General features: G+C 37.3%; 2 protein-coding genes across 2 annotated transcripts; both read right to left on the bottom strand.

Moving 5' to 3' along the window:
* Nucleotides 1–4,121: 4,121 nt before the first annotated feature.
* On the bottom strand, nt 4,122–5,798 carry LOC122021820 (zinc finger A20 and AN1 domain-containing stress-associated protein 9-like). Its single transcript, XM_042579983.1, has 2 exons — nt 5,672–5,798; nt 4,122–4,918 (listed from the first exon to the last, which is right to left on the bottom strand). The coding sequence occupies exon 2, from the start codon at nt 4,833–4,835 to the stop codon at nt 4,332–4,334; it is 504 nt and encodes a 167-aa protein (XP_042435917.1). The 5' UTR covers nt 4,836–4,918; nt 5,672–5,798; the 3' UTR covers nt 4,122–4,331.
* Nucleotides 5,799–23,870: 18,072 nt separating this feature from the next.
* On the bottom strand, nt 23,871–24,424 carry LOC122021674 (protein SRC1-like). The gene has a single exon (XM_042579822.1). It carries the CDS (start codon nt 24,314–24,316, stop codon nt 24,050–24,052), a length of 267 nt encoding a protein of 88 aa, XP_042435756.1. The 5' UTR covers nt 24,317–24,424; the 3' UTR covers nt 23,871–24,049.
* Nucleotides 24,425–24,634: the final 210 nt, after the last annotated feature.

Genomic DNA, 24,634 nt, shown 5'->3' with positions numbered 1-24,634 from the left:
TTCCTCCTCCATCCTCTAACTTAGGCATCAGATTGGTTGCATCAGGGAATCCCTTGGCCATTATTCTAACCTCTTTTCTTCTGGTTTGCTGTCATCCAGGCTCACAAAATCACATCATCCTTATTGTCATCAAGCGAATAATGACTAAGTTGGCAACAAAGTCAACTCATCGATAATTCACTCATCAGCGTTCACGGGCAGGATAAAATTGGTGTTGTTTGTGAGAATATTAAGTTTAAAACCTGTATTAGAACGTTAAGATGGATGCTATTGGAAGACCTAACGTCATCATCATAGCAACAGAGGATGTTGACAAATTGGTAGTGGCGATGGTGCAAGTGGTATTAAAAGGGCAATCCTCACATCCTCTACCGATAATCAATCCCTCAACCGAACCATCACCTTAGTCAGTTGAAGCGACACTAACACACCAGAAGGTGCTTTGGCTTATGGGAACACCACATACGGTTTCTCCCATACCGATCAAAAGATTCGCCATGAGGGAACATTCTGTGGAATCTTCCGATGAAACCTCTCATTGGGATTTTCCAAGGGAAAAGGGTCCCGAATCTAGTGGAACCAAAGCTCCTTGAGGCCCTCCATTTTTGAAGGACATCCTCCAAGAAGAATTTCTAAGACACTTTCGGGTATTACAGATCGAAGAATATAATGATATTACAGATCCCGAAGATCACATCTGCAAATTTAACAATATTTCTTTATTACACCAGTACAATGATGACATTTCTTGACCACACTTTTGAGCTCGGTATAGAGATGATTTAGTAGATTTCCTACCTCTTCTATTCGAACTTTTGAGGAGTTTAAAGCTTTTTTCATGCAACAATTTACAACCAGCCGAAGATACAAAAAAATGTTGTATGATTTATTCCCCCTCAAGCAAAAATTTAAAGATCCCTTAAAAGAATATTTGCAACGGCTTAATCAGGTCGCTTACTCCAGAGCCACATGTCAGTGTCTTCTCATGAGGTTTGGTTTATGGAGATTTTTTCAAATCTTTGGTGAAAAAGTCCCCATCCAATTTCGAAGGATTACAAGTCCAGACACTTAGATATATTCAAGTCGAGGAAGTTCAGTCCGTGAAGAGAAAGAAAGCTCCAACTCCTGCTCCCATCCCCGCTCATCCAGATCATAGATGCCCTCCTCTTTCCTTGCGAAATCGAGAATTCACAGATCAAATGGGTGGAAGGTGGTACATGTCGTGGAAGTGACCTCAATTCTTGCTCCTGAATCTAGTCAAGGTCCCCTCAAGATGACTCAATATTATGTTTACCATCATTTAAATACCGAGCCTTTTATTTATAGGGTAGGATGATACATATACATTAATGAGAAATACATTTTGAATAAAAACGGAGTCACATACATTCATAAAACGAAGAGTCATATTCATTAAATATTAGAGATGATTCATAGGCCTCCACAAGATATATTTATAGATACATTCATAACATAAATTAAATTTTAAAAAATTTTAATAGGATTGTATAATTTTACAATCTAATCTCGATTGATCCGATTTTAACCCTAGATTGATTATGTGCAGGATCACTATAGTAAAAATAATTATACTCACCCTAGATATCTCACAATTGATTCTGTATAAAAATCATGATTCCATAAATTATAATTTATGCAATTCAAAAGAGGATCCTATAATATTCATTTCTAATAAAAATGGAACTCTGATTCTCTTAATTGATCTTCTAAGTGCTTTACTCCTGCACCATCTACCAATTTTTTACCACATATCAAATAGGCCTACTTCGATTTTTTATTTGGAATATTAAAGTATACTTTTCAACTTACTTTAAAAAAAATGCAACAGCTAAGGTAAGTTTTTCAAAGTGTCCTTTTCCCAATTCACTTTTTTGATCCATTATCATCCCCATTTTGATTTTACTTTTATCAAAAATATTTAATGTGGTAAAATGTGACTGTCATTTCAAATATTTTTCAACGTCGATTGCACAACATATGTTGTATAATCACAATCTATCATCTAAATGCCGTGATAAATATCCCTTCTATGTACTAATTATTATTCTAAAAAATTAATAATTATTTATAATTTATTTTTTCTATATTGATCCTGAGACGAATTGATAAAAATACTAGAAGTAAACATATTCACTTTAAAAAAAATATTGCCACCCTAATCTATCATCTAAATATCAACTCAACTGCACCAATAATAATATATAAATATTTAATCATCCTGTGTATTTTGAATTTATGTCAAATTAACATTATTGCATCGCGGGTTCTCTTGAGTCAATTCATATTTATCTTTTTCCAAATTTTAAAATTTGTTATGATCCTGTGATATTTTTCATCAAAGGTATTCAACTGCTATAAAATGTTTTGATTTATATCAAATTAATATTATTGTACTCCTAAAATCTTTCTAAATCTATTCGGGTTCACTTTTTTTTTTTAAAAAAAATGAACTCTAGTTGATTGCAATCATATCCACTTGACTTGAGCGACTTTCAAAGATTAGTTCAACTAACAATTTGCTAGTAATAAATTAAATATAACGGGTTGAAGAAAAAATATTTTGGAAAACCTATAAAAACAATAAGCCTTTTAATAAAATCTAAAATTGCCACATGATGTGCAAATCAAGTCCAACTACCCTGGCATAACTCAATCATAAATTATTAATTAGAGTAATTTGTGGAATCATCATTTTAGTGGTCTCTTTAAAATCCCCCTACTCTATGAAAAGAGGTAAATTATGAAAATATTTATCTTAATGTAGTGGTCTTTTACATAGGGAACATCAGACACCTAGAAAAATATTTTGTACTTATTAAAAATTGACCCAAAAATTTGTTGAAGTAACTATTCATATTAATATCAACTACGATAAACCATGAGTGTATGGATCATTAAGATTTATGCTCAGGTCCCTTGATTTTTAATAATTTAAATTTTATTTATATTCAATTGATATCTATTGAGCAACTAAACCTTGTTTTTATTTATTTATTTATTTATATCTTATTTATCAATGTCAGTTGCTAAAATTTGTAGGAAGCTGGTGAGAATGTGTCTAAATTCCAAGAACAGTGACCATACAAAATATAAAAAGTTATCAAAAGTTAGGGCATCATTTGTAGTGTGAGTTAGGCCCTAAATCAAGGAAACTAAAAAACTAAAAGTTAAAGTTGTGAGCTAGGTGTTTTGTCATTTGCATTCAAACAAGTAGCCACATTGTTTTGTTTTGTTTTTAATAATGCTATTTTTCCTCATTGTCCAACTTCGTAATCTTTAGGCTTATTAAAAATACGGCAGAATGATTTATTTGACTTTTTATTAAATTAAATTTGTAGGCATGAAGTAGGTTGGGAATGATGTGTTTTGTCAACAAGATAAGATGCTTAATATCATTTGGTTTACCTACTCATTTTTTTGCGCTTTTTTTTTTTTTAAAAAAAAAATCTCACCACTATTCAAATTTTGTTGATGTGATGCAAAAATCATAATGCTCACTCTAGATGCTCTTCCACAGTCCACCCCAAGGCTTTATGGAAAAGATGTAAATCACAACCTCCTAGGATCTTGTACACTCGTAATGCTCAACACTGATGAATTTTTATTTATCATACTTGAGTAAAAGAATTTTATAATATAATTAATGACTCGGATTTTATTCAAGAGTTACTTGCACAATAACTCTGTTCCTCTCCTCTTGGATCTTGAACAATAACTCCAATCTTCTCACAATTTCTCTTTTAGCCTATCGATCCATATGACCACACAAATTTGAAATCTCATCACTTGCATAACAAAAGCTTTTTCTCACAAATTTACTTATCATTTTATCATATCAATCACTATCATTAACACTTTCTTTTTATCAATCACTATCATTCTATTTCCAAAAGTGAACTACTACTCATTTTTCATAGTAATCTGACTTTTACTTAATTTAAAATCTCTATAATCTAAATTTCAGATTTATTTTATTTACAGACTATTCATCTCATTTCACACAAAACTTGTATTACAGTATCACATTGGAATAAAATGCTACACTTTGTTCCTTTGCTATATATGAAATATGCACACTCAGTCATAAGAAACAATGATTCTTGATATTTCAGAATGAAAACTAAAATAGATTTGAAGCAATACTTTCAACACAATTTCTTTTTTACATTATTTCCTGCTCAGAAACACACCGAATTCGTTGATTCGAAGTATAAAGCTTTTCGTAAAGCCTTGGCTACTTCAATCACATCGGAACATGTCACCGAAAGCAAATAGGGCTCCTTTGTGCCCTTTCAAGGAATGCAATGGCCTCACATTTTCTCCAACTTTTCTGCCTTCACAACAATGTTCTCCTTGGCTAAACGCTCGCGACCAGCAGTCTTATAGTCGAATGAGCATTTGTGTGTCTCGTAGTACCTATGGGACGAACAGAAGGTGCCGCCACACCGACATTTGAAGCCTGTTAATCTTACCCTTTTTTGGCATTGGGCACAACGGTTAGCCAGTTGCTTCTTGCATGCAGCCTCCGGTTGATCATCGACGGCCTTCACCTCACTCGGCCCATCCAATTCACTTGATCCTTCAACATGTTTGATTTGCAGAGAAGATGGAATGGCACTTGCTTTCTCGACTTCTGTGGTGGCGGGAGAAACCATTGGTTTATGTTTCAAGGCAAAAACCTTGTAGCATTTGGAGCAAAGGTTATTGGTCATGGCATTCCCGAAAAACCCACATTTATTTGCACATAAAATCGGGACTTCAGGAGTTTCGCACTCAGTTCGTTCGATATCCTTCTTCCAGCTCTCCTGTGCCATTAGATCTCGAAGAACTTATTAGCTCTCCTCTGATTTTGGAGGGGCGGAATCAGTGAGGAAGATCCTAGAAAAGGTTGCAATACCTACAATTACATTAATAATCAATAATCTACCATCAAGAAGGGAAAAAGTTGAAGTAAATTCAAATAATTATCGCAATATTTTTCAAGGAATGATCCTAACCGTGAAGAGTTTTTGGCAAGCGAACCTATGAAATATCTTAAAGCATAGAATTCTATACAATTTATCAAAGAATACACCAAAAAGATGATCATCATAAACGCATAACTACAAAACTATAAAAGTTCAAGTTATTTTGATCATGATAAAAACATACAGCCAAAGAGAGGGAAAACAAGGACCGAAATTGAGAACAAGTATGCCTAATTATCCGCAAGAAAAGAGAGTTTTATAATTCTTCTTGGCATATAGAACTATAGAAGCACTGAAGAACACCATGGATCTAATTCAATTTAGAAGCCCGAACCCAACAGAGATCGATTAGAAGACGATCATAAAAAATAAGCAAAACTGGAACATATGCCAACCCTTAGCACATAGATCTCTCAATTACCACAAAAAAAGAAAGATTCCACTTGGATCTTGATCCTTCAAAAGAATAGCACGAAATAAACCTAAATTTCCATAGAAACATAAGTGTTCTACAATCAAAAGAACTTTGGTAGAATCATCAAGGCAACCAAATCACTCCACAAAACAAAGAACAGGAACCATATCCCAATTCCCCTAAAAGCATGAACGCCATCTCAACTCCAGCAAAACCACACCAAGATCGGATCTTTAAAACTCGATAGAGAGACAGAAGCCGGAATTACCAGAAGCTAAGCCAATCGAAGCGAACTCGAAAGCCACAGATGATCAAGGACACGATCGCCTCCACTAAATCGACCGCCGAACTGAGAAACGAGGAGACAGGATTTGCAGGATTAGGTGTAGGGTTAGGGTTTTTATAGCACATATTCGGATAACAGATCGGGTTTTTAGGAAGGCAATAAAAGATTTGATAACAACAATTTCATGCCAAATTACACCCAACGATTTACCTTGATTGTTATTGGCGATATATTCTCTCGCACCTTAACTATTAGCTAGTAATTTTCTAGGTATTACTTAGGAGTTATCTAGAGAAAACAATTAATCTTAATAAAACTCCGTTAGTGGTTTGAATTGAAATTTTAAAATTAAAAATAGCTAAAATTAACAAATAAAGTCTAAATTAAAAATCACGTAGAATGCAACAAATATTTTTAACATCGATGAAAAAAAGGAAAAAAATAATTTTTACCTCATATTTATTTTTTAAAAATATACAATATATTTAAATTCTAAAATTTTTATTGTCTTAGTTTAAAGGTTGGAAGAACTAATGAACATTAGCGTGTTATAGTTTGAAAGATGTACAATTTGATAATGTCTCGGAAGATGTTGTTGCATTTTTGTTTATATAAACTAGTTAAACTAAAGGGCAAAAATTAAAAAAAGCATCCCAAATTAAGGGAAATATTAACTGGGAGCCTCTTTTTTCAAAAAAAAAAAAAAAAAAAAAAAAAAAAGGGACTCCCCTCTTATGATTGTATCCCAAAATTATCCCTTGATCTAGTATTGTTGTAGAAGTTAACTAGTAGTTTTTATAATGTGTCGAAGCTACTAAGTAACTGCTACAATATGTAAAAACTATAGAGTAGTTGTTATAACATGTAGAAGCTATACTATAGTTGCTACAACATGTTTAGGGAGAGTTTATAATTTAAGATATAAGATTTATACTGTGTAGAAGCTACTCAATAGCCGCTACAACGTGTTTAATGTTAGTTTATGATTTAAGATTTATATCATATAGAAGCTACCAGTAGCTGCTACAACGTATTTAGTGTAAGTCTCGGATATAGAATTTAGGATATTAAAACTATTATATCAAAATATTATTTATCAATTTGGTTAAAATTATTTAAACTTCATTTAAAAAGAATTAAAACAATTGTAGAAGCTATTTTGATATAATAGTGTTCAAATATCCTAAATTCTAAATTCTAAACTCATATTAAACACATTGTATCAACTACTGTATAGGTTTTAAACGTTGTAGTAGCTACCGAGTAGTTTTATATGATATAAATCTTAAATCCTAAATTTACCCTAAATACGTTATAACAACTATTGGATAGCTTCTACAACAACGTTGTCGGGAGGTAATTTCAACGGTGGCAAAAAGGCGAATACGCTCGCCCCCATCGCCCTCGCCAACCTGTCCAGGGCTAACATGGAGGAGGTAAATCACGGGTGGCTACTAGTCTTTGGAATAGTGACTAGCACATAAGAGAGACATTTACCTCGGCTTTGCTGAGATTCGAACCTCATACCTCATTGGTGGCAACACCTCATGTGCTAGCCATTAGACCCATCCGAGGGGACGTCGAGAGGTAATTTCAAGATTAAATCATTGGTAGTGCATTCATTTGAATTTTATTTTATTTTTTGAAGAAAAGGTGCCCGTTTAATGATTTGTAAAATTTAGGGCGCCCTTTGATTTTTGTCCTAAACTCGCTATGAATCCTTCAACAAGTCACTACTCCACTGATGAGTGAGCTTGAGCGCACACGCATTAACTTCTAAATAGAAGATTTGGCATGGATTGCAAGATGAATAATAAACCATGTTATAGTTGGGATAATCTAGGTCTCTAGGAGACATAACATATAGTAGATGTATTGTCGGTCGAAGTTTATGCCTTTCCTTATTTCCACGATCAAGGATCTCCCAAATTACGTAAAGAACAATCAATAAGAAACTCCACCATTCGATTGATGCCACCATCTATAGCCTATAATAAGCAAGAGAGGAGCTCACGGTCACCTTATGAACTGTACTTTAATATTTGACAAGGGATTTAGATTAGATGAGTTGGACAAACACATTGTTTTAGGTTTGAAGATTTGATTATCAAGCTTATATTATAATAAAAGATGTTGAGCTCGAAGAACACCTTAAGAAAAATGCTATTGTAGGGATAAAGTTTACTTTATGGGTAGAGGTTATAAGGTAGAGAGTTTAGTTCATTGAGCCAAGTCAACTTAGTATTGTGTTTGAGTTAAGTTCCATCAATTTACAACTTAAAATACTATGTGGAAAGACAACCTAGAAGCATTTGAACAACCTTTTTTATATGTTTAACCTTCAAGATAAAATAAGTTGATCTAGGCCTTGGGTAAGTCTTCTAAGATGATAAATTCTAGGAGCTAAGATGACTTAGTTTGTTATATAGGTTTAGGCATGAACATTGGTTCAACAGAAGGTTTAGATTTAAAAGGCTTTTTGGTTATCTTTTGGTATTATAGCTTATATTATTGGGTTACAATGGTTGCAAATAAAGTCCTATATTAAAAACACATGGAAAGAATTATGAACTTATAAGGGAAAGATATTTCTATTGGTATGATACCTTTTGGATAAAATCCAAAAATAAAATCATGAAAACTTAGGTCGTGGACAATATCATACCATTATAGAGATATATGTATCCTTTTAGACACAACACATGACTTCACTTGAAATTTAGATACTCGTACCAAAGTGTCAAACACAATCAAGAGGCTTGATTAAAGATTTCATCCTTTGAATCCAAATCATCTTCTTACTTAAGGCTAGAATGTTATTTGGGCAAAAATCATAATCCTTTTTATTGCACTCATTAAAAGAGTGTTTTTTTTATTTATTATCAAAACAATGTCTCATCCTATCTCAACATATTTTTATTTGCAGAAATACTTTTAGTTTTAGCTTTATGGAGGTAACACAATCTTCTTTCTAATCGCTTTTGAAAGTTGAGAGTTCTTCTCATTCTGGTGTCAATGGTCTCTCCCCCTCAATTCTTGAAGTAGACGTCTTCAATTTTCATTCTCGGATGTTAAGTACCTCTCAATTTCTAAATTGTCAAGTTCTTGAGCCAATAAGTTTCCTTTCTTATACTCATAATCATCTTTGTGTAGAAGATGAACTTTCATGAAGCTTAGCAAGCTTGCTCTATAGATTTTTGACATCTTGATATATACGTATTCCACATAAAATGTCGTGAAGAATCAATTTGATTAAGATTTTATTATCTTATCATTTATGTTAAATTGTTCATATTTTCACTTTGATTCATTTCTTCTTTTTAAGGAGTTTCCCTTTACTATCCTTTGGAATGTCAAACCTTTTCGTCAAGGTAAATCATTACTTTATGTTGATCATAAGGAAGTTTTCCATCCTTGCATTCTAATGTTCGAATCCTCCCAATATGAGCAGTGGAAATACTCAGATGTCATATCAAAATTCATCTCGAGGATCCATCCTAAAATTTAAGCTCCCTTTGGTGTTGACTTCTTTCGACCGTTAATCTGATGACTTGTTGCTATCAAAGAACTCAAAATCATGTCTTCTTTTATTCCTTTAGTTTTGCGCTCTTTTTGGCAGTTAAATCGATGAAGAGCGACCTCACTTTGATACTATTTGTTAGGACTTGTGAAAGTCAGGGGTGAATAGCTTTAATCGCTTCATATCAATTGCATGTTCATCGTTTGAATGCGCAGTGGAAAATATGAATCAACTTTGACACCACATGCATAATACATTAATACCAAGATATTACTTGGTATCCGTCTCTTAAGGCAACTAATCCAAAGCTTAGTCCTAGCGATCTACTACCATTAAATCTTCTCATTCTCGGATACCTTCCGGAGATGGAGAAGTCTCTTACAACCTTTGATTACAACAATACAATAAGAATACAAGGGATGAAAGCAAATATAATGAGTACACACAACTTTACATGAATCTTGCTTTAGGTGCTTTCTTATTACTTGGAATTACCTCTTGTTGGTATGGAAATGTAGTAGTACTTTACTCTTAAACTTCTAAGAACCGACCCTCAAAATCTCCTCAAAAATCCTCTTTTAAAGCCTTTAGATCTAGTCTGATTTTTGTCTATCAGTCGATTGATCTTACCCATTGGTCTGATTTTGTCGATAATTTAAACATTAGTGGACTAATTTATCCGAGCAATCAACTAAAAGCCACCAATCGAATATCTAGTTGAGTTCAACTTACTTCTATTTAATTATGATTTACCTCAGTTGACTGATATCAACCATCAGTTAATTGATATCATCAGTCTGGTCGAACAATCGAATTGACTTTCTTATCTTCAATTCTGATCAATATCAGTAAATTGATATAAACTATCAGTTGATTGATGTTATCAGTCGAGTTGAACAGTCAAATTTTGAAGATGCTGGTCGATTTTTGAAGTCATCAGTCGACTGATTTAATACTCTTAAGACATGTAGAGAGCGAGAAGGGGTGAGCATCTTCGATCACTTCTTTGAACTTGATGTTGTAGCAGAAAACTTGAAGTAATGTTAACATCTCGATTTACTTGGTCTCCACCTCCTTGAGGTGACTAATTTAAGGGTCCAACTCTCACGATCTCATCCATTATAAAATCCCTTTTTAGAAACTTTCTAAAGGTAGAGAAACCTGGTGCAATCTTGAGCATAAGAAATACAATAAGGAATGAAAGCAAATATAATAAATACATAATTTTACATGAATCTTGCTTTGTGCGTTTTATCATTGTTTGGAATTGTCTCTTGTTTAGTTGGAAATGCAGCAACACTTCTTCCTTAACTTCCCAAGAACTATCGTGAGCCATACCAATCGATTAAGCTTACCCCTAATCAATTATCATGTCAAATGACTGTTTAAACACTTGCAGAATGACTCTTTTTCGAACGCCTAATCGATTGATGAACCATACCAATCGAGTAGGAAGCCTCTAATCAATTCCAAGACTTATTGTGCTGTTGTGAAAAGGTCCTCAATCGATTAGTTTGGCCTTCATCAATTGCCCAATCGATCTTGAATCGATCCCAACACCTTATGTTTTATCACAACAAAGCTCCTAATTGATTATCCTAATTGATTGAGTCATGCTAAATCGATTAGCCTAATCAATTTAGCACCTTTCTGTGCATCATGAAAATAGCTTCCAATTGATTAGGCTATCAGTCTAATCGATTAGAAGAGTTTTCAATCGATTATGATGGCTAATCGATTCGACACCTTCTGTTCAGATCACATCTCCTACCAATCGATCACCCTGATCGATTGATACTACTCAATCGATTCGAGCATCAAAATCCTAAGATTAGGGTTTGTCAACCGATTCCACTCCTTGGCACAATTGATTATTAACCGTAATTTCAACCTTTTCGAGGCTGAAATCATATTTTGTCCGGTATTCGATTGACCTCAACCTTTAGGACTTTCATTGTTGAACATCTAGTTATCTGTGACTTGTTGGAATTCCCCATTACCTAACATCTAGTCAACCTTGATCTGCAAGGGCTTCTTCATCAAATGTCCGGTCAACCTTTGACTCAGTTGGACATTTTATCTCGTGTCAACTTCTCGTTGAACTTTCGATCATCAAGTGTCTGATTAACCTTTGACTCACTTGGACTTTTTCTCTTGCCTAGTACCGCTAGGACTTCCACTGCTTAGTTCCCAACTAAGTCTTCAATGTCAAGCCTGTTGGACTTCCACTGCCTAGTCCCCAACTAGATCTTCATTGCCTAGCCCCGTTAAGACTTATATTGTGAACCTCCTGTTAAGTCTTTCCATTACCTAACCTTCAATCAAGACTTTCCTAGATAAGTATCTGGTCTTCTCTTGAACTACTTGACTTCTCTCTCACATATTGACAAACATTGAAATTAAAGCTCGAGCCAACTCAAGCTTAATCAAACTGGTCAACCTTAACCCGAGGATGATTGCACCAACAAACATATTAGTTGATTGATCATCTGTACTGTAGTAGGACTATAGCATTTTACTATTCATGATTATTGTAGCAGTAATGTAGTAACATTATTGGAATATTGTAGCAACCGTAAATTTTGAGATTAAAGGTTTTTGCATCCTTAGTTGATCAATACAAACTATCAATCGAATAATACTTCTATTTTAGTCTTACCAAAGTCAAATTCTTGTCTTGTCTTGTATCTAGTTGACCTCAACCTAACAAGACTTCTTTTGCTTGACATCCGATCAACTTTAACCTGCCGAGACTTTCTTGTTACCTAGCATCTGGTGAATCTTGACTCATCGGGACGTACTCGTTACTTAGCATTTGATCAACCTTAACTTGTCGGGACTTACTCATTACTTGACATCTAATCAGCCTTGACCTGTCAGGACTTCCTCGTTGCCTAGCATCTTGTCAACCTTGACTTGCTGGAACTTCATACTTCATACCAACTCCCTATTGGACTTCTGACAACTAAGTGTACCGTCAACCGTGGCTCACTTGGGTTTTTTTTTTATGTCAACTCTATATTGTACTTCTGATCATCAAGTATTTGGTCAATCATGATCTATTTGGACTTTTCATCTTGTGTCAAGTCGATGTTAGACTTTCAACCGCCAAGTCTTTGGTTAATTATAATCCACTTGGACTTTTCCTCCATCAAGTATCTGGTCAACCTTGACTTACTTGACTCTTACTCAATCAACTAATGTAACGACCCACCTCCTACTAACTAGGCTGTGAGGCCGATCGATACATTAATCTGTGCTAACTAATCCATGACCATCATTAAATACTAAGTGCGGAAGCTGTATTAATCAAAATTTTGCTAAACTATTGTCATTTCTTTATTCTACATGTGCTAAGGGGTATAATCTAAGCTATTCATGACATATATTACATCCCCTAATGGTCAAGGAACTTAACTAAGGGTTTCTAGCTAATATCAGGCCTCCCAATCGATCCACGGATCGATTGGAATGGTCGGATCGATGGAGTGATCGATCCAGCCGGCTATTGTATGCGGAACATAGGTTGGATCGATCCAGTGATCGATCCAGCACGCTACTGTGCTCGGGCAATATTCTGGATCGATCGGCTGATCGATCCAGACTGGTCAATCGATCCAGTGATCGATCCCAGAGCCTTCTGTTCGCGACGGAATTGGCTGGATCGATCGACCGATCGATCCAGAGGCCTACTGTTCGTGAAACCAGATGCCCAGTCGATCCTTCGATCGATTGGAAACTCTCGAATCGATCAGCTGATCGATTCGAGTTTCTAATTTCATGCCAAAGGTTTGATTTCAGCACTGCTTCGTGCCTCAATCACATTACAAGATCTAAACTAAATGTCAAACATTCTAACATCACAAAAATAGTGTTTTGAGCATGATAGGATGCATGATTAACTAATTCATAACACTTAACATATGAAGGTGCAAAATAACAAAATGCTAAAAGGTTCTAATGCTTAAAAACAAGCTTGCTGTAATTCCCTAAGATCTCTACTCCAAGTTCCTGCCCACACACATCTTCATAGCATTACCCTCCAGCCTCCGCTAGTCCATCTTTCCTTTACCTTTATCTGCAATACAAGGAAAAGAAAGTATCTATAAGCTTTCGCTTAGTAAGAAACCATCTACCTCACTAAAACATGCATACGATGCAATTCATGATTTTAAAACATGCTATTTGAAATACGAATTGAATGTGCTAAACATGGCATGACATACAACACATAGAAAGCTAACTAATCATGACAATAAGAGCTAATCATAAACTATCATGTTGTATGAACAGAAACTACACTGTTACAAAAGCTGAACTGAGCTAATTCTAGCTAATGCTAATGCTGTACTGAATTCACCTAACTATCTTGTGAGAGTTTGAAACTTAATACATATAATAGGTGAAAATACATAATCATACTGCTGTTTGGGCCCAGCAACTGTACGTGCTATGCGCGCATCCCTAACTAGACCCGGGTTTGCAAGTCCCGAATCTAGTAGGGCTACTAGGTTATCTGAACCTAGGGACGACTATGGGAGCCCAACCCAATGGATATCTAATCTATTACAGTGCCACTGAAAAGTAAAATACTGAACATAAGCTAATAAATTCTTGTCTTGCTTTTACTATGTTGTCTAAACCTAGAACTAGGTTATCTAAACCTAGAGGCGACTGTGGGAGCCCACCCATTGGACATCTAGTCCTGTAAAAGCTGGAGCAAGACTAAATAAGCTATAAAAATACTTCTATTGCATTTATCTAAGTTACTAAAATGCCTAAGTTGTATTTTTCTGTGCTAAACCTTTAATCGAACACTTGGTATGCGCTAATTTTCATCCTTTGTGTCGATAGTCTACATACTACTGAACTAATACATGAAATTCACACGAGAGCTACTTATACTGCAGGTGAGGGGTTTCTTACCTCGAATTCGGATTTTCTTACGATTCAAATCGCTAAATTTCCCGGAGAAGACGATCCTTTCGATGATCTTCTCACGTCTATGCGTTCCTCTCGCGGAGGGGAGCGTCCTCGTGTCGAAGTCGTCGCCGGAAGGTGCCCTTGGAACCCTTGGGACGGAATCCTAGCCTTGCTTGTGGTTGGCGCCGAGAGAGGGAGGAGAGGGAGAGGTGGCGTCGGTGAGGGTTTGAGGAGAAGGAATCCCGATCAAAATAAAACCCCACTCAATAATTTCCTATTTATATTAAGTGGGTAATTCGGCCCAACTCTAATATAAATTTAATTGCCTCCCTTTCCTTTCAGCACGGCCCTGCTGGGTTCAACTGGTTACTAGAATTATCCGTAAACCATAGGTCTCGGGTCCAATTCTCGCTTAGGCCGTTTTCGTTTTCTATTTGTTTTTGCTACTTCCGCTACTCTAAAAATTCCATAAAAATATTCTAAAATTTCAGAAAAATCATAGAATATTTCTAAAAATAGTTTTGAGAATTTTCGGGCGTTACAATCCCCCATACCTTATAAAAAATTCGTCCTTGAACTTAGAATAACTCTGGGTACTTCTGTCTCATACTGGCTTCTGTCTCCCAAGTTGTCTCTTCTGCTATGTGACTGTGCCAAATGACTTTGACTAATGGTACTTCCTTGTTCCGCAATTTCTTAACTACTCGGTCTATTATCTGAATAGGCCGACTGTCATAGCTGAGGTCTTCGCGGATCTGTACCGACTGTGGCTCAATCACCTGGGTGACATCTGGGGTATGCTTTTTCAGCATAGAGACATGAAATACGTTGTGGACAGCTGACATTTCCTGAGGTAGCTCTAGCTCATATGCTACCTTGCCCACTTTTCTGCTGATGAGGTATGGTTCCACATATCTGAGACTTATCTTGCCCTTCTTCCCAAAACGCATTACTCCCTTCATGGGAGCTACTCTGAGGAACACTGAATCCCCAACTGAAAACTATAAAGGTCTGCGCCGTATATCAGCATAGCTTTTCTAGCGGCTCTGAGCTGTCTCTATCCTCTGGCGGATTTGCTGTATAGCTGCTGTGGTATCTGCCACTAGATCTGTCTGAAGTTCTAGTTCTTTCTGTTCACCACTCTCATACCAGCAGATTGGAGATCTACACCTCCGCCCATAGAGAGCCTCATAAGGTGCCATACCGATAATGGCATGATAGTTGTTGTTGTATGCAAATTCTGCTAGATTCAGATATTTGCACAAACTTCCTTTGAAATCTAGGGCACATGCGCGGAGCATATCTTCGAGTACCTGATTTACCCGCTCCGTCTGTCCATCTGTCTGAGGATGGAAGGCTGTACTAAACTTCAACTTCGTGCCCAAAGCTGACTGTACACACTCCCAGAAGTGTGATGTGAATCTACTGTCTCTGTCTGAAATAATGGTTCGTGGGACTCCATGTAATCTAACGATCTCCTTGAGATACAACTGAGCTAGCTGTTCCATGGAGTAGGATATCCTGATAGCTAAGAAGTGGGCTGATTTTGTCAACCTGCCGACTATTACCCAGATGGTATCAAAACCATTCGTGGTTCTGGGTAATCCCACTATGAAGTCCATAGAAATGTCTTCCTACTTCCATTCTGAAATCTGAATAGGCTGCAAGACTCCTCCTGGTCGCTGGTGTTCTGCCTTAACCCTCTGACAGGTTAGGCAGGTGCTGACATATCGAGCAATATCTCTCTTCATCCCAGGCCACCAAAAATGTTTCTTCAAGTCCTGGTACATTTTGGTGGAGCCAGGATGCGTCGCATAGGGAGCCTTGTGAGCCTCATCTAAAATCTTCCTCTTGAGTTCTTCCTGATCTGGAACACATAGCCTGTCACCAAAATACAGTACCCCGCTATTTGATATTCTGAACTCTCCACTTTCTGATTCTGATAAGCCTTGCTTGATTCTCTGAATTTCAGGATCCTGCTCCTGAGCTGTCTAGATGTCACCAAGCAAGGTAGACTCTACTGTCATAGTAGAGAGCTGCCCGACTATGAGTTCGAGACCGAAATCTGTAATATCTTTCTGTAAGGGTGGTGACATGGCTGCTAGAGATAATAGGGCAGCACTGGACTTTCTGCTAAGTGCATTTGCTACCCTATTTGTTTTTCCTGGGTGGTAGAGGATGTCTATATCGTAGTCTTTGACCAGCTCTAGCCATCTGCGCTGTCGCATATTCAGATCCTTCTGAGTGAAGAAGTATTTCAGACTCTGATGATCTGTATACACTCTGCACTGAGCTCCATACAAGTAATGCCTTCAAATCTTGAGAGCGAACACTACTGCTGCAAGCTCAAGGTCATGAGTAGGATAATTCCTCTCATAATCCTTGAGTTGTCTGGAGGCGTAGGCGATTACCTTACCGTCTTGCATCAGCACTGCTCCTAGTCCCAACTTAGAGGCATCACTATATATATCAAAGCTGTCTGTATTTTCTGGTAGAGTCAGAATAGGTGCACTGGTCAATCTCCTTTTCAGCTCGTCCTCTGTCCACTGATACTTTCTGTTCTTCCTGGTGAGAGCTGTCAGTGGGGAGGCTATCCTGGAGAAGTCCTCTACGAATTTTCTGTAATAGCCTGCTAATCCCAGAAAGCTTCTGATCTCGCTGGCGTTCTTGGGTCTTTTCCAGTTACTCGCAGCTTCTATCTTACTTGGGTCTACCATGATGCCATCCTTTGAGATGATGTGACCCAGGAAGGACACCCGATCTAACCAAAATTCACATTTTGTGAACTTGGCGTACAGCTGGTTCTGCTGAAGGGTCTGCAGTACTATTCTCAGGTGCTCTGCGTGTTCTTCCTGAGTTCCTGAATAGATAAGAATGTCATCGATAAACACGATAACGAACTTATCTAAGTATTCTCTGAATACCCTGTTCATGAGGTCCATGAAAGTAGCTGGAGCATTTGTCACGCCAAAGGGCATGACTACGAACTCATAATGTCCGTATCTGGTTCTGAATGCTGTCTTGGGTATGCCCCCTTCTTTGACCTTCACCTGATGATAACCTGATCTGAGGTCTATCTTAGAGAACACTGCTGCTCCCTTTAGCTGATCGAACATGTCATCTATTCTGGGAAGAGGATACCTGTTCTTGATGGTGACTTGGTTCAGTGCCCTGTAGTCTATGCACAAGCGCATGCTCCCGTCCTTCTTCTTCACGAACAATACAGGCGCTCCCCATGGTGAGTGACTAGGGCGTATGAAGCCTTTGTCAAGCAGCTCCTGTAGTTGCTCATGAAGTTCCTTCAGTTCTGCTGGAGCCATGCGGTATGGTGCTTTGGAAATAGGATTGGTACCGGGAATGAGCTCTATCTCAAATTCAATCTCCCTGTCGGGTGCTAAGCCTGGTAACTCTTCAGGGAAAACTGCTGGGTAGTCACATACGACTCGGACCTCTACTAGCTGTTGGTCCTTGTCTTAACCGGTACTGACTACATGTGCTAAAAATCTCGTACATCCTGAATCCATTAATCTCTGTGCCTTCATAGCTGAGAGAAATTTCTTGGGCTTTCTCTTTGGTTCTCCGACGAACTCGAACTGTGATTCTGCTTCAGGTTGGAATATGACTTTCTGCTTACGACATTCTATTGAGGCACCGTATTTAATCAGGAAGTCCATCCCGAAGATGAGATCGTAGTCAGTCATATTTAGCACTATCATATCACAAAAGAGCTCTCTGTCTGCTATAATGACTGACACTGCTCTGAGCCAGTGCGTGGATACCATAATTTCTCCTGAAGGTAACGTCGTCAAAAACTGACTACTGAGTACCTCTGGAGGTACTGTTAACTTCTCAGCAAATGCCTTGGATATATATGAATGGGTTGCCCCAGTATCGAATAAGACAGTTGTACTTTGCTGTAAAATAATAATCTGATCTGTAACAACTGTCGAGGCATTTGTTACGTCCTCTCTGGTCAGTGAGTAGATCCGTACATTCGTCATAGCTGGAGGGGCTTCTAGTCTGCCCTGGCTGATGTGTGGACCATCTACGGTGACCTACAACTGTGCTGGATTGGCGTCGTACTGGATCGACTGTGGTGGAGGAAAGATGGTCTTGTTCGGACACTGCTTGGTCATATGCCTTTCCTGTCCGCATTCACAGCATCCTCGTGTGCCCTTACGACAAACTCAAAGGTGGAATTTCCCACAAGTAGCACACTTTGGATAGCTGGGCTGTTTACTAGCTGGTCCTCCTTTTGGATAACTCCCTGGTTTGCGCTTGTTGCTGGAGTTCCCTTTCCAGTTAGAGCCATGGGAGCTGTGACTCTGCTGTTTCTGAGTACCTGAGCCTCCTTGACCTTTAGATTCTGAGAGGACTTGCTTCTGCTGCTGGATATTATTCTAGTAGTGCTCAGTGGTCAGAGCACTGCTGACCAGTTCTTCAGTAGTTTGCGGCCTATGAACACCGCCAGCCATGTTCATCGCTATTTCCGGCCTCAGCATCTTGAGCATCAACCGAACTCTTTCTTTTTCTGTGCTGACTAGTTCGGGGCATAGACGAGTCAATCTATTGAATTTCTTCACGGCTTCCTCAACTGATAGGTTGCCTTGACGAAACTCAGTGAACTCGTCGTAGTGGCGGTTCGTAACCCGCATGTGAAAGAATTCCTCAAAGAACTCCTTCTCGAAGTCAGTCCATGTCATCTGGTTTACTGGGCGCTTCGCTCTAATCCTCTCCCACCACATGCGTGCATCTCCTGTCAGACAGAAGGAGGCGCACTTCACCTTCTCATGTACTGGCCAGTCCAGAAGCTCCATCGTACTTTCCAGTATTTTGAACCAGGCTTGAGCATCCCATGGTTCGCTGGTGCCTGAGAAATTCTCGGGCTTGACTCTCTGCCACTGGATCAGATATGCTTCTTTCTGTATTCCTGTTGCTGGAGCCACTGGTGCTGTAGGCTAGACTGGTGGAACCTCTAAGACTACTGGCGTTGCTAAGTTCGGTTTCGGGGTGACTATGAGAGTATTCTGCTGATTAGCCTTTAAGGTGGCTATTTCCTGTTGCTGTTCAGCTAGCTGCTGCTGTAACTGAGCCACTAGTGCTGTAAGGTCTGGGGGAGGCACTGAACTGCCTGCCTCGTGCTGGGGCTCAGTAGCTGGTGCCCTTCTAGCTGAGCGTCCTCGTGCCATTTCTAATGGAACAAAGGACATACATAACTAATACAAACATACTGGAGTAACTATTGTTATCATGTTAACTACCATCATAGACAAGCATGCTTTAGTTATATCTAAACATGAAAACAAGAACATAAATACAGTGAGAGATGTTCTTACTTGGAAGCTGCAGGTTCAATGCTGATGTGTGTGTAGGAAGTATGGAAACTGCTCTGATACCACTCTGTAACGACCCACCTCCTACTAACTAGGCTGTGAGGTCGATCGTTACATTAATCTGTGCTAACTAATCCATGACCATCATTAAATACTAAGTGCGGAAGCTGTACTAATCAAAATTTTGCTAAACTATTGTCATTTCTTTATTCTACATGTGCTAAGGGGTGTAATCTAAGCTATTCATGACATATATTACATCCCCCAATGGTCAAGGAGCTTAACTAAGGGTTTCTAGCTAATATCAGGCCTCCCAATCGATCCACGGATCGATTGGAATGGTCGGATCGATCGAGTGATCGATCCAGCCGGCTATTGTATGCGGAACATAGGTTGGATCGATCCAGTGATCGATCCAGCACGCTACTGTGCTCGGGCAATATTCTGGATCGATCGGCTGATCGATCCAGGCTGGTCAATCGATCCAGTGATCGATCCCAGAGCCTTCTGTTCGCGACGGAATTGGTTGGATCGATCGACCGATCGATCCAGACGCCTACTGTTCGTGAAACCAGATGCCCAGTCGATCCTTCGATCGATTGGAAACTCTCGAATCGATCAGCTGATCGATTCGAGTTTCTAATTTCGTGCCAAAGGTCTGATTTGAGCACTGCTTCGTGCCTCAATCACATTACAAGGTCTAAACTAAATGTCAAACATTCTAACATCACAAAAATAGTGTTCTGAGCATGATAGGATGCATGATTAACTAATTCATAACACTTAACATATGAAGGTGCAAAATAACAAAATGCTAAAAGGTTCTAATGCTTAAAAACAAGCTTGCTGTAATTCCCTAAGATCTCTACTCCAAGTTCCTGCCCACACACATCTTCGTAGCATTACCCTCCAGCCTCCGCTAGTCCATCTTTCCTTTACCTTTATCTGCAATACAAGGAAAAGAAAGTATCTATAAGCTTTCGCTTAGTAAGAAACCATCTACCTCACTAAAACATGCATACGATGCAATTCATGATTTTAAAACATGCTATTTGAAATACGAATTGAATGTGCTAAACATGGCATGACATACAACACATAGAAAGCTAACTAATCATAACAATAAGAGCTAATCATAAACTATCATGTTGTATGAACAGAAACTACACTGTTACAAAAGCTGAATTGAGCTAATTCTAGCTAATGCTAATGCTGTACTGAATTCACCTAACTATCTTGTGAGAGTTTGAAACTTAATACATATAATAGGTGAAAATACATAATCATACTGCTGTTTGGGCCCGGCAACTGTACGTGCTATGCGCGCATCCCTAACTAGACCCGGGTTTGCAAGTCCCGAATCTAGTAGGGCTACTAGGTTATCTGAACCTAGGGACGACTGTGGGAGCCCAACCCAATGGATATCTAATCTAGTACAGTGCCACTGAAAAGTAAAATACTGAACATAAGCTAATAAATTCTTGTCTTGCTTTTACTATGTTGTCTAAACCTAGAACTAGGTTATCTAAATCTAGAGGCGACTGTGGAAGCCCACCCATTGGACATCTAGTCCTGTAAAAGCTGGAGCAAGACTAAATAAGCTATAAAAATGCTTCTATTGCATTTATCTAAGTTACTAAAATGCCTAAGTTGTATTTTTCTGTGCTAAACCTTTAATCGAACACTTGGTATCCGCTAATTTGCATCCTTTGTGTCGATAGTCTACATACTACTGAACTAATACATGAAATTCACACGAGAGCTACTTATACTGCAGGTGAGGGGTTTATTACCTCGAATTCGGATTTTCTTACGATTCAAATCGCTAAATTTCCCGGAGAAGACGATCCTTTCGACGATCTTCTCACGTCTATGCGTTCCTCTCGCGGAGGGGAGCGTCCTCGTGTTGAAGCCGTCGCCGGAAGGTGCCCTTGGAACCCTTGGGACGGAACCCTGGCCTTGTTTGTGGTTGGCGCCGAGAGAGGGAGGAGAGGGAGAGGTGGCGTCGGTGAGGGTTTGAGGAGAAGGAATCCCGATCAAAATAAAACCCCACTTAATAATTTCCTATTTATATTAAGTGGGTAATTCGGCCCAACTCTAATATAAATTTAATTGCCTCCATTTCCTTTCAGCACGGCCTTGCTGGGTTCAACTGGTTACTAGAATTATCCGTACCATAGGTCTCGGGTTCAATTCCCGCTTAGGCCGTTTTCATTTTCTATTTGTTTTTGCTACTTCCGTTACTCTAAAAATTCCATAAAAATATTCTAAAATTTCAGAAAAATCATAGAATATTTCTAAAAATAATTTTGTGAATTTTCGGACGTTACAACTAACATATTGATTGACTATCAAGTATTTGATCAATCTTGACCAACTTGACGTCTTGACTAACTGACAATTAGTCAAACATCGAAATCTAAGTTCGAGTCAAATCAAGCTTAGTCAACTTTGATCAAGGATCAATTGTACCAATACTTTTTATTTTTAAAAATATTTTTATTTTTAGTATTGTTGTAGTAGTTACAGAATGATAACTATTATAACATAAACACTAATGATAATTTAATGGTGTAGCAAATACATTTCATAGCTTCTTCCATATTAACATTTTATTTTTAGATAACATTTCAATATTATATTGTAACAGGTATGAATCATTAATAGTGCAGTGATATGTTGTATTAATTATGAGATCATATCTATTATATAGTTATGAGATCATAATTATTATAATTATGTAGTTATAGCTTTTATAAAATTATAACTGTTATAATTTTAATGTGCACGCGTTATCTAAGCTAGGCCCTTTATATTAGATGGGTCAAAAAAAAAAAAAAAATATATATATATATATATATATTTTGAAAAAATAAAATAATTTTTTTAAATATATCTAAAAACAAAACTATTGGTGGGAAACCTAGCTTGAAAGTCTCAATGCCGTTACAGAGTCATACTTAGCAGCCAAAAAAATCATAATAAACAGAATTAATCGTTTAAATTAGGCACATAATAACAAAATTAAAATTAAAATTTAATTAATAACTTACCTAATTAATTTTCTCCTTTATTTTATTTTATTCCTTATATTTAAACAGAATAATTATTTCTTTAAAATTGATCATGAAATTTTCATTATACTAAGATAATTATATAGGTTTTGGTATAGTAATTTTTCTCACAGTTCTGAGCGTGGATTAGGATTTTTTTTTTTTCAAATATGAGTTAAGATTGAGAGATTTTTAAAATTTTTGCAGTTGAATGAGGACAAGTATAAATCAGATCAAATTTTCTGTCCCTAAATTTATCTGTCCTCGTGTCCCATGCCGATCGAAAGGACCAGATTACATCTTAAAACATCATAACATCTTTAAGATGTGTGCAGTATCCTCGTGATGTGCAAAACATCCTTGAGATATAATCTGATCCGTTCAATCGACAAGGGGACACGAGCACAAAAAAATTTGGGGACAGAGGATTTGATCTCGTATAAATATGTTGTAATAATAATAATAATAATAATTTAAAATTTCTATCATTAAATTAGAATAATAATAATAATAATATTTTAATCTTTTCTTTATTAAATCTTATTATAATCTTACTATTTTATTAAAAATCTTTTTCCTTTACTAACTAACTTTGGTCGAAACAATCAGTGCTCGCGTATTATTATGAATTTTTCTCATCATTAATTTTCTCTGATTGTTTTATATAAAAAATATAATTTTCTTTAGTCTCATACCTTAGAATTGACACAATACTATGATCAAAGAAACTTTTATAAATATTTTAGACCTTAAAAAATATATTTTTCTTAATTTTTTTACTAAGACAAATATAATATTAAATTAAATTAATTTTTTATTATATTTTGTTGTTGGAATTTTCTAGCTGTACGATCACTAGTAATAATAATATTTTAATATTTTCTTTATTAAATCTTATTAGTGTTATTATAATTCGAGGGCAGGATAGCAAATCCGCCTCATTATGAACCGTTCTTTTGTTTTTTTTTAATTGCTCATAGGAGTGATAATTTTTAAATATTTTATAATTCAAATATTATCGTGAAACCTTAGTTGAATGGCTCAGATGATACGATCGTATTGCGTGACTCAGTAGGCTTAGTTACTAACATAATCATTTGATTTATTCGAAGAATCAAATACACCATTAAAAATAATTATATTAACTTTAATATATTTTATTCTATAAGAATAAGATTAAATAGACTATATGAGCTCAATTTTATTTATTTAAACTTTAGGAGATCATCAGCCTAAAGAAATATATTGTAGAACTTCAACTTCAAGAATGTGTTATTATCGATGAATAATCTTCTCAATTTTTCTCGATCATCGCCATCTTTTTTGTGGATCATCAAGTGTTTCAGATCAGGTACAAAATCCATCATCGATTAAGATCAAGAACACAAAAAACACCACAATCTTACAACACGAACAGCACTTTATTGTCAGATTAATCGCTATTACAGAGCAGAACGAACCCTAAAACAGAGCATACCTTCAAGTTCCATACTGCGACAACACGAGAAGGTATATGGGCGATTAGATGGATCTAATCGCTGTCGCTGCTACTGCTGCTGCTGTGCCCGTCATGCTCTCCCTCCCCGTGCTTCTTCTTCTCCTTCTTCTTTTCCTTCTTCTTCTTTCCCTCCTCCCCTTCTCCTCCATGGATCTTCTCCTTGATCTTCTCGACTATTCCCCCTTCGCCTTCCTTCGTGTGCTCCTTCTTCTCCTCCTTGTGCTCAGCTTTCTCTCCCCCTTTATTGTTGTCAACTCCCATGTGGAGCTTCTCCTCGATCTTGTGGATGATTCCTGCCATTCTCTACTCTCTTCCACTCACTACTTTTCTCAGTCGATCCGATCGATGGGAGGCCAAACAAACAAGGCAAGGAATTTATAGGGAGCAAGGAGGATGTATGCGGGCTCGCTCGCATAACCTCTCCCAGTCGCGAATTGATTTGCGGACGACTTAGCGCCTGCGCAGGATGGAACAGGAAATGAAGATGGTGAGCAATGAGATGCGAAACCGGGTCGGATGGACACGTGTTGCGTTTTTGTTGTCGACGTCGAGTCGGTCCTGTTTGGATCCTTGGAGTTAACGCGGAGTTCACGGCGAAGGATGGGCGCCACGTACGAG

This window comes from Zingiber officinale, chromosome 9A (genome assembly GCF_018446385.1).
Source record: "Zingiber officinale cultivar Zhangliang chromosome 9A, Zo_v1.1, whole genome shotgun sequence".
In the NCBI taxonomy this organism is placed as follows: Eukaryota; Viridiplantae; Streptophyta; class Magnoliopsida; order Zingiberales; family Zingiberaceae; genus Zingiber; species Zingiber officinale.
This window is presented reverse-complemented; position numbering and strand designations above follow the sequence as displayed.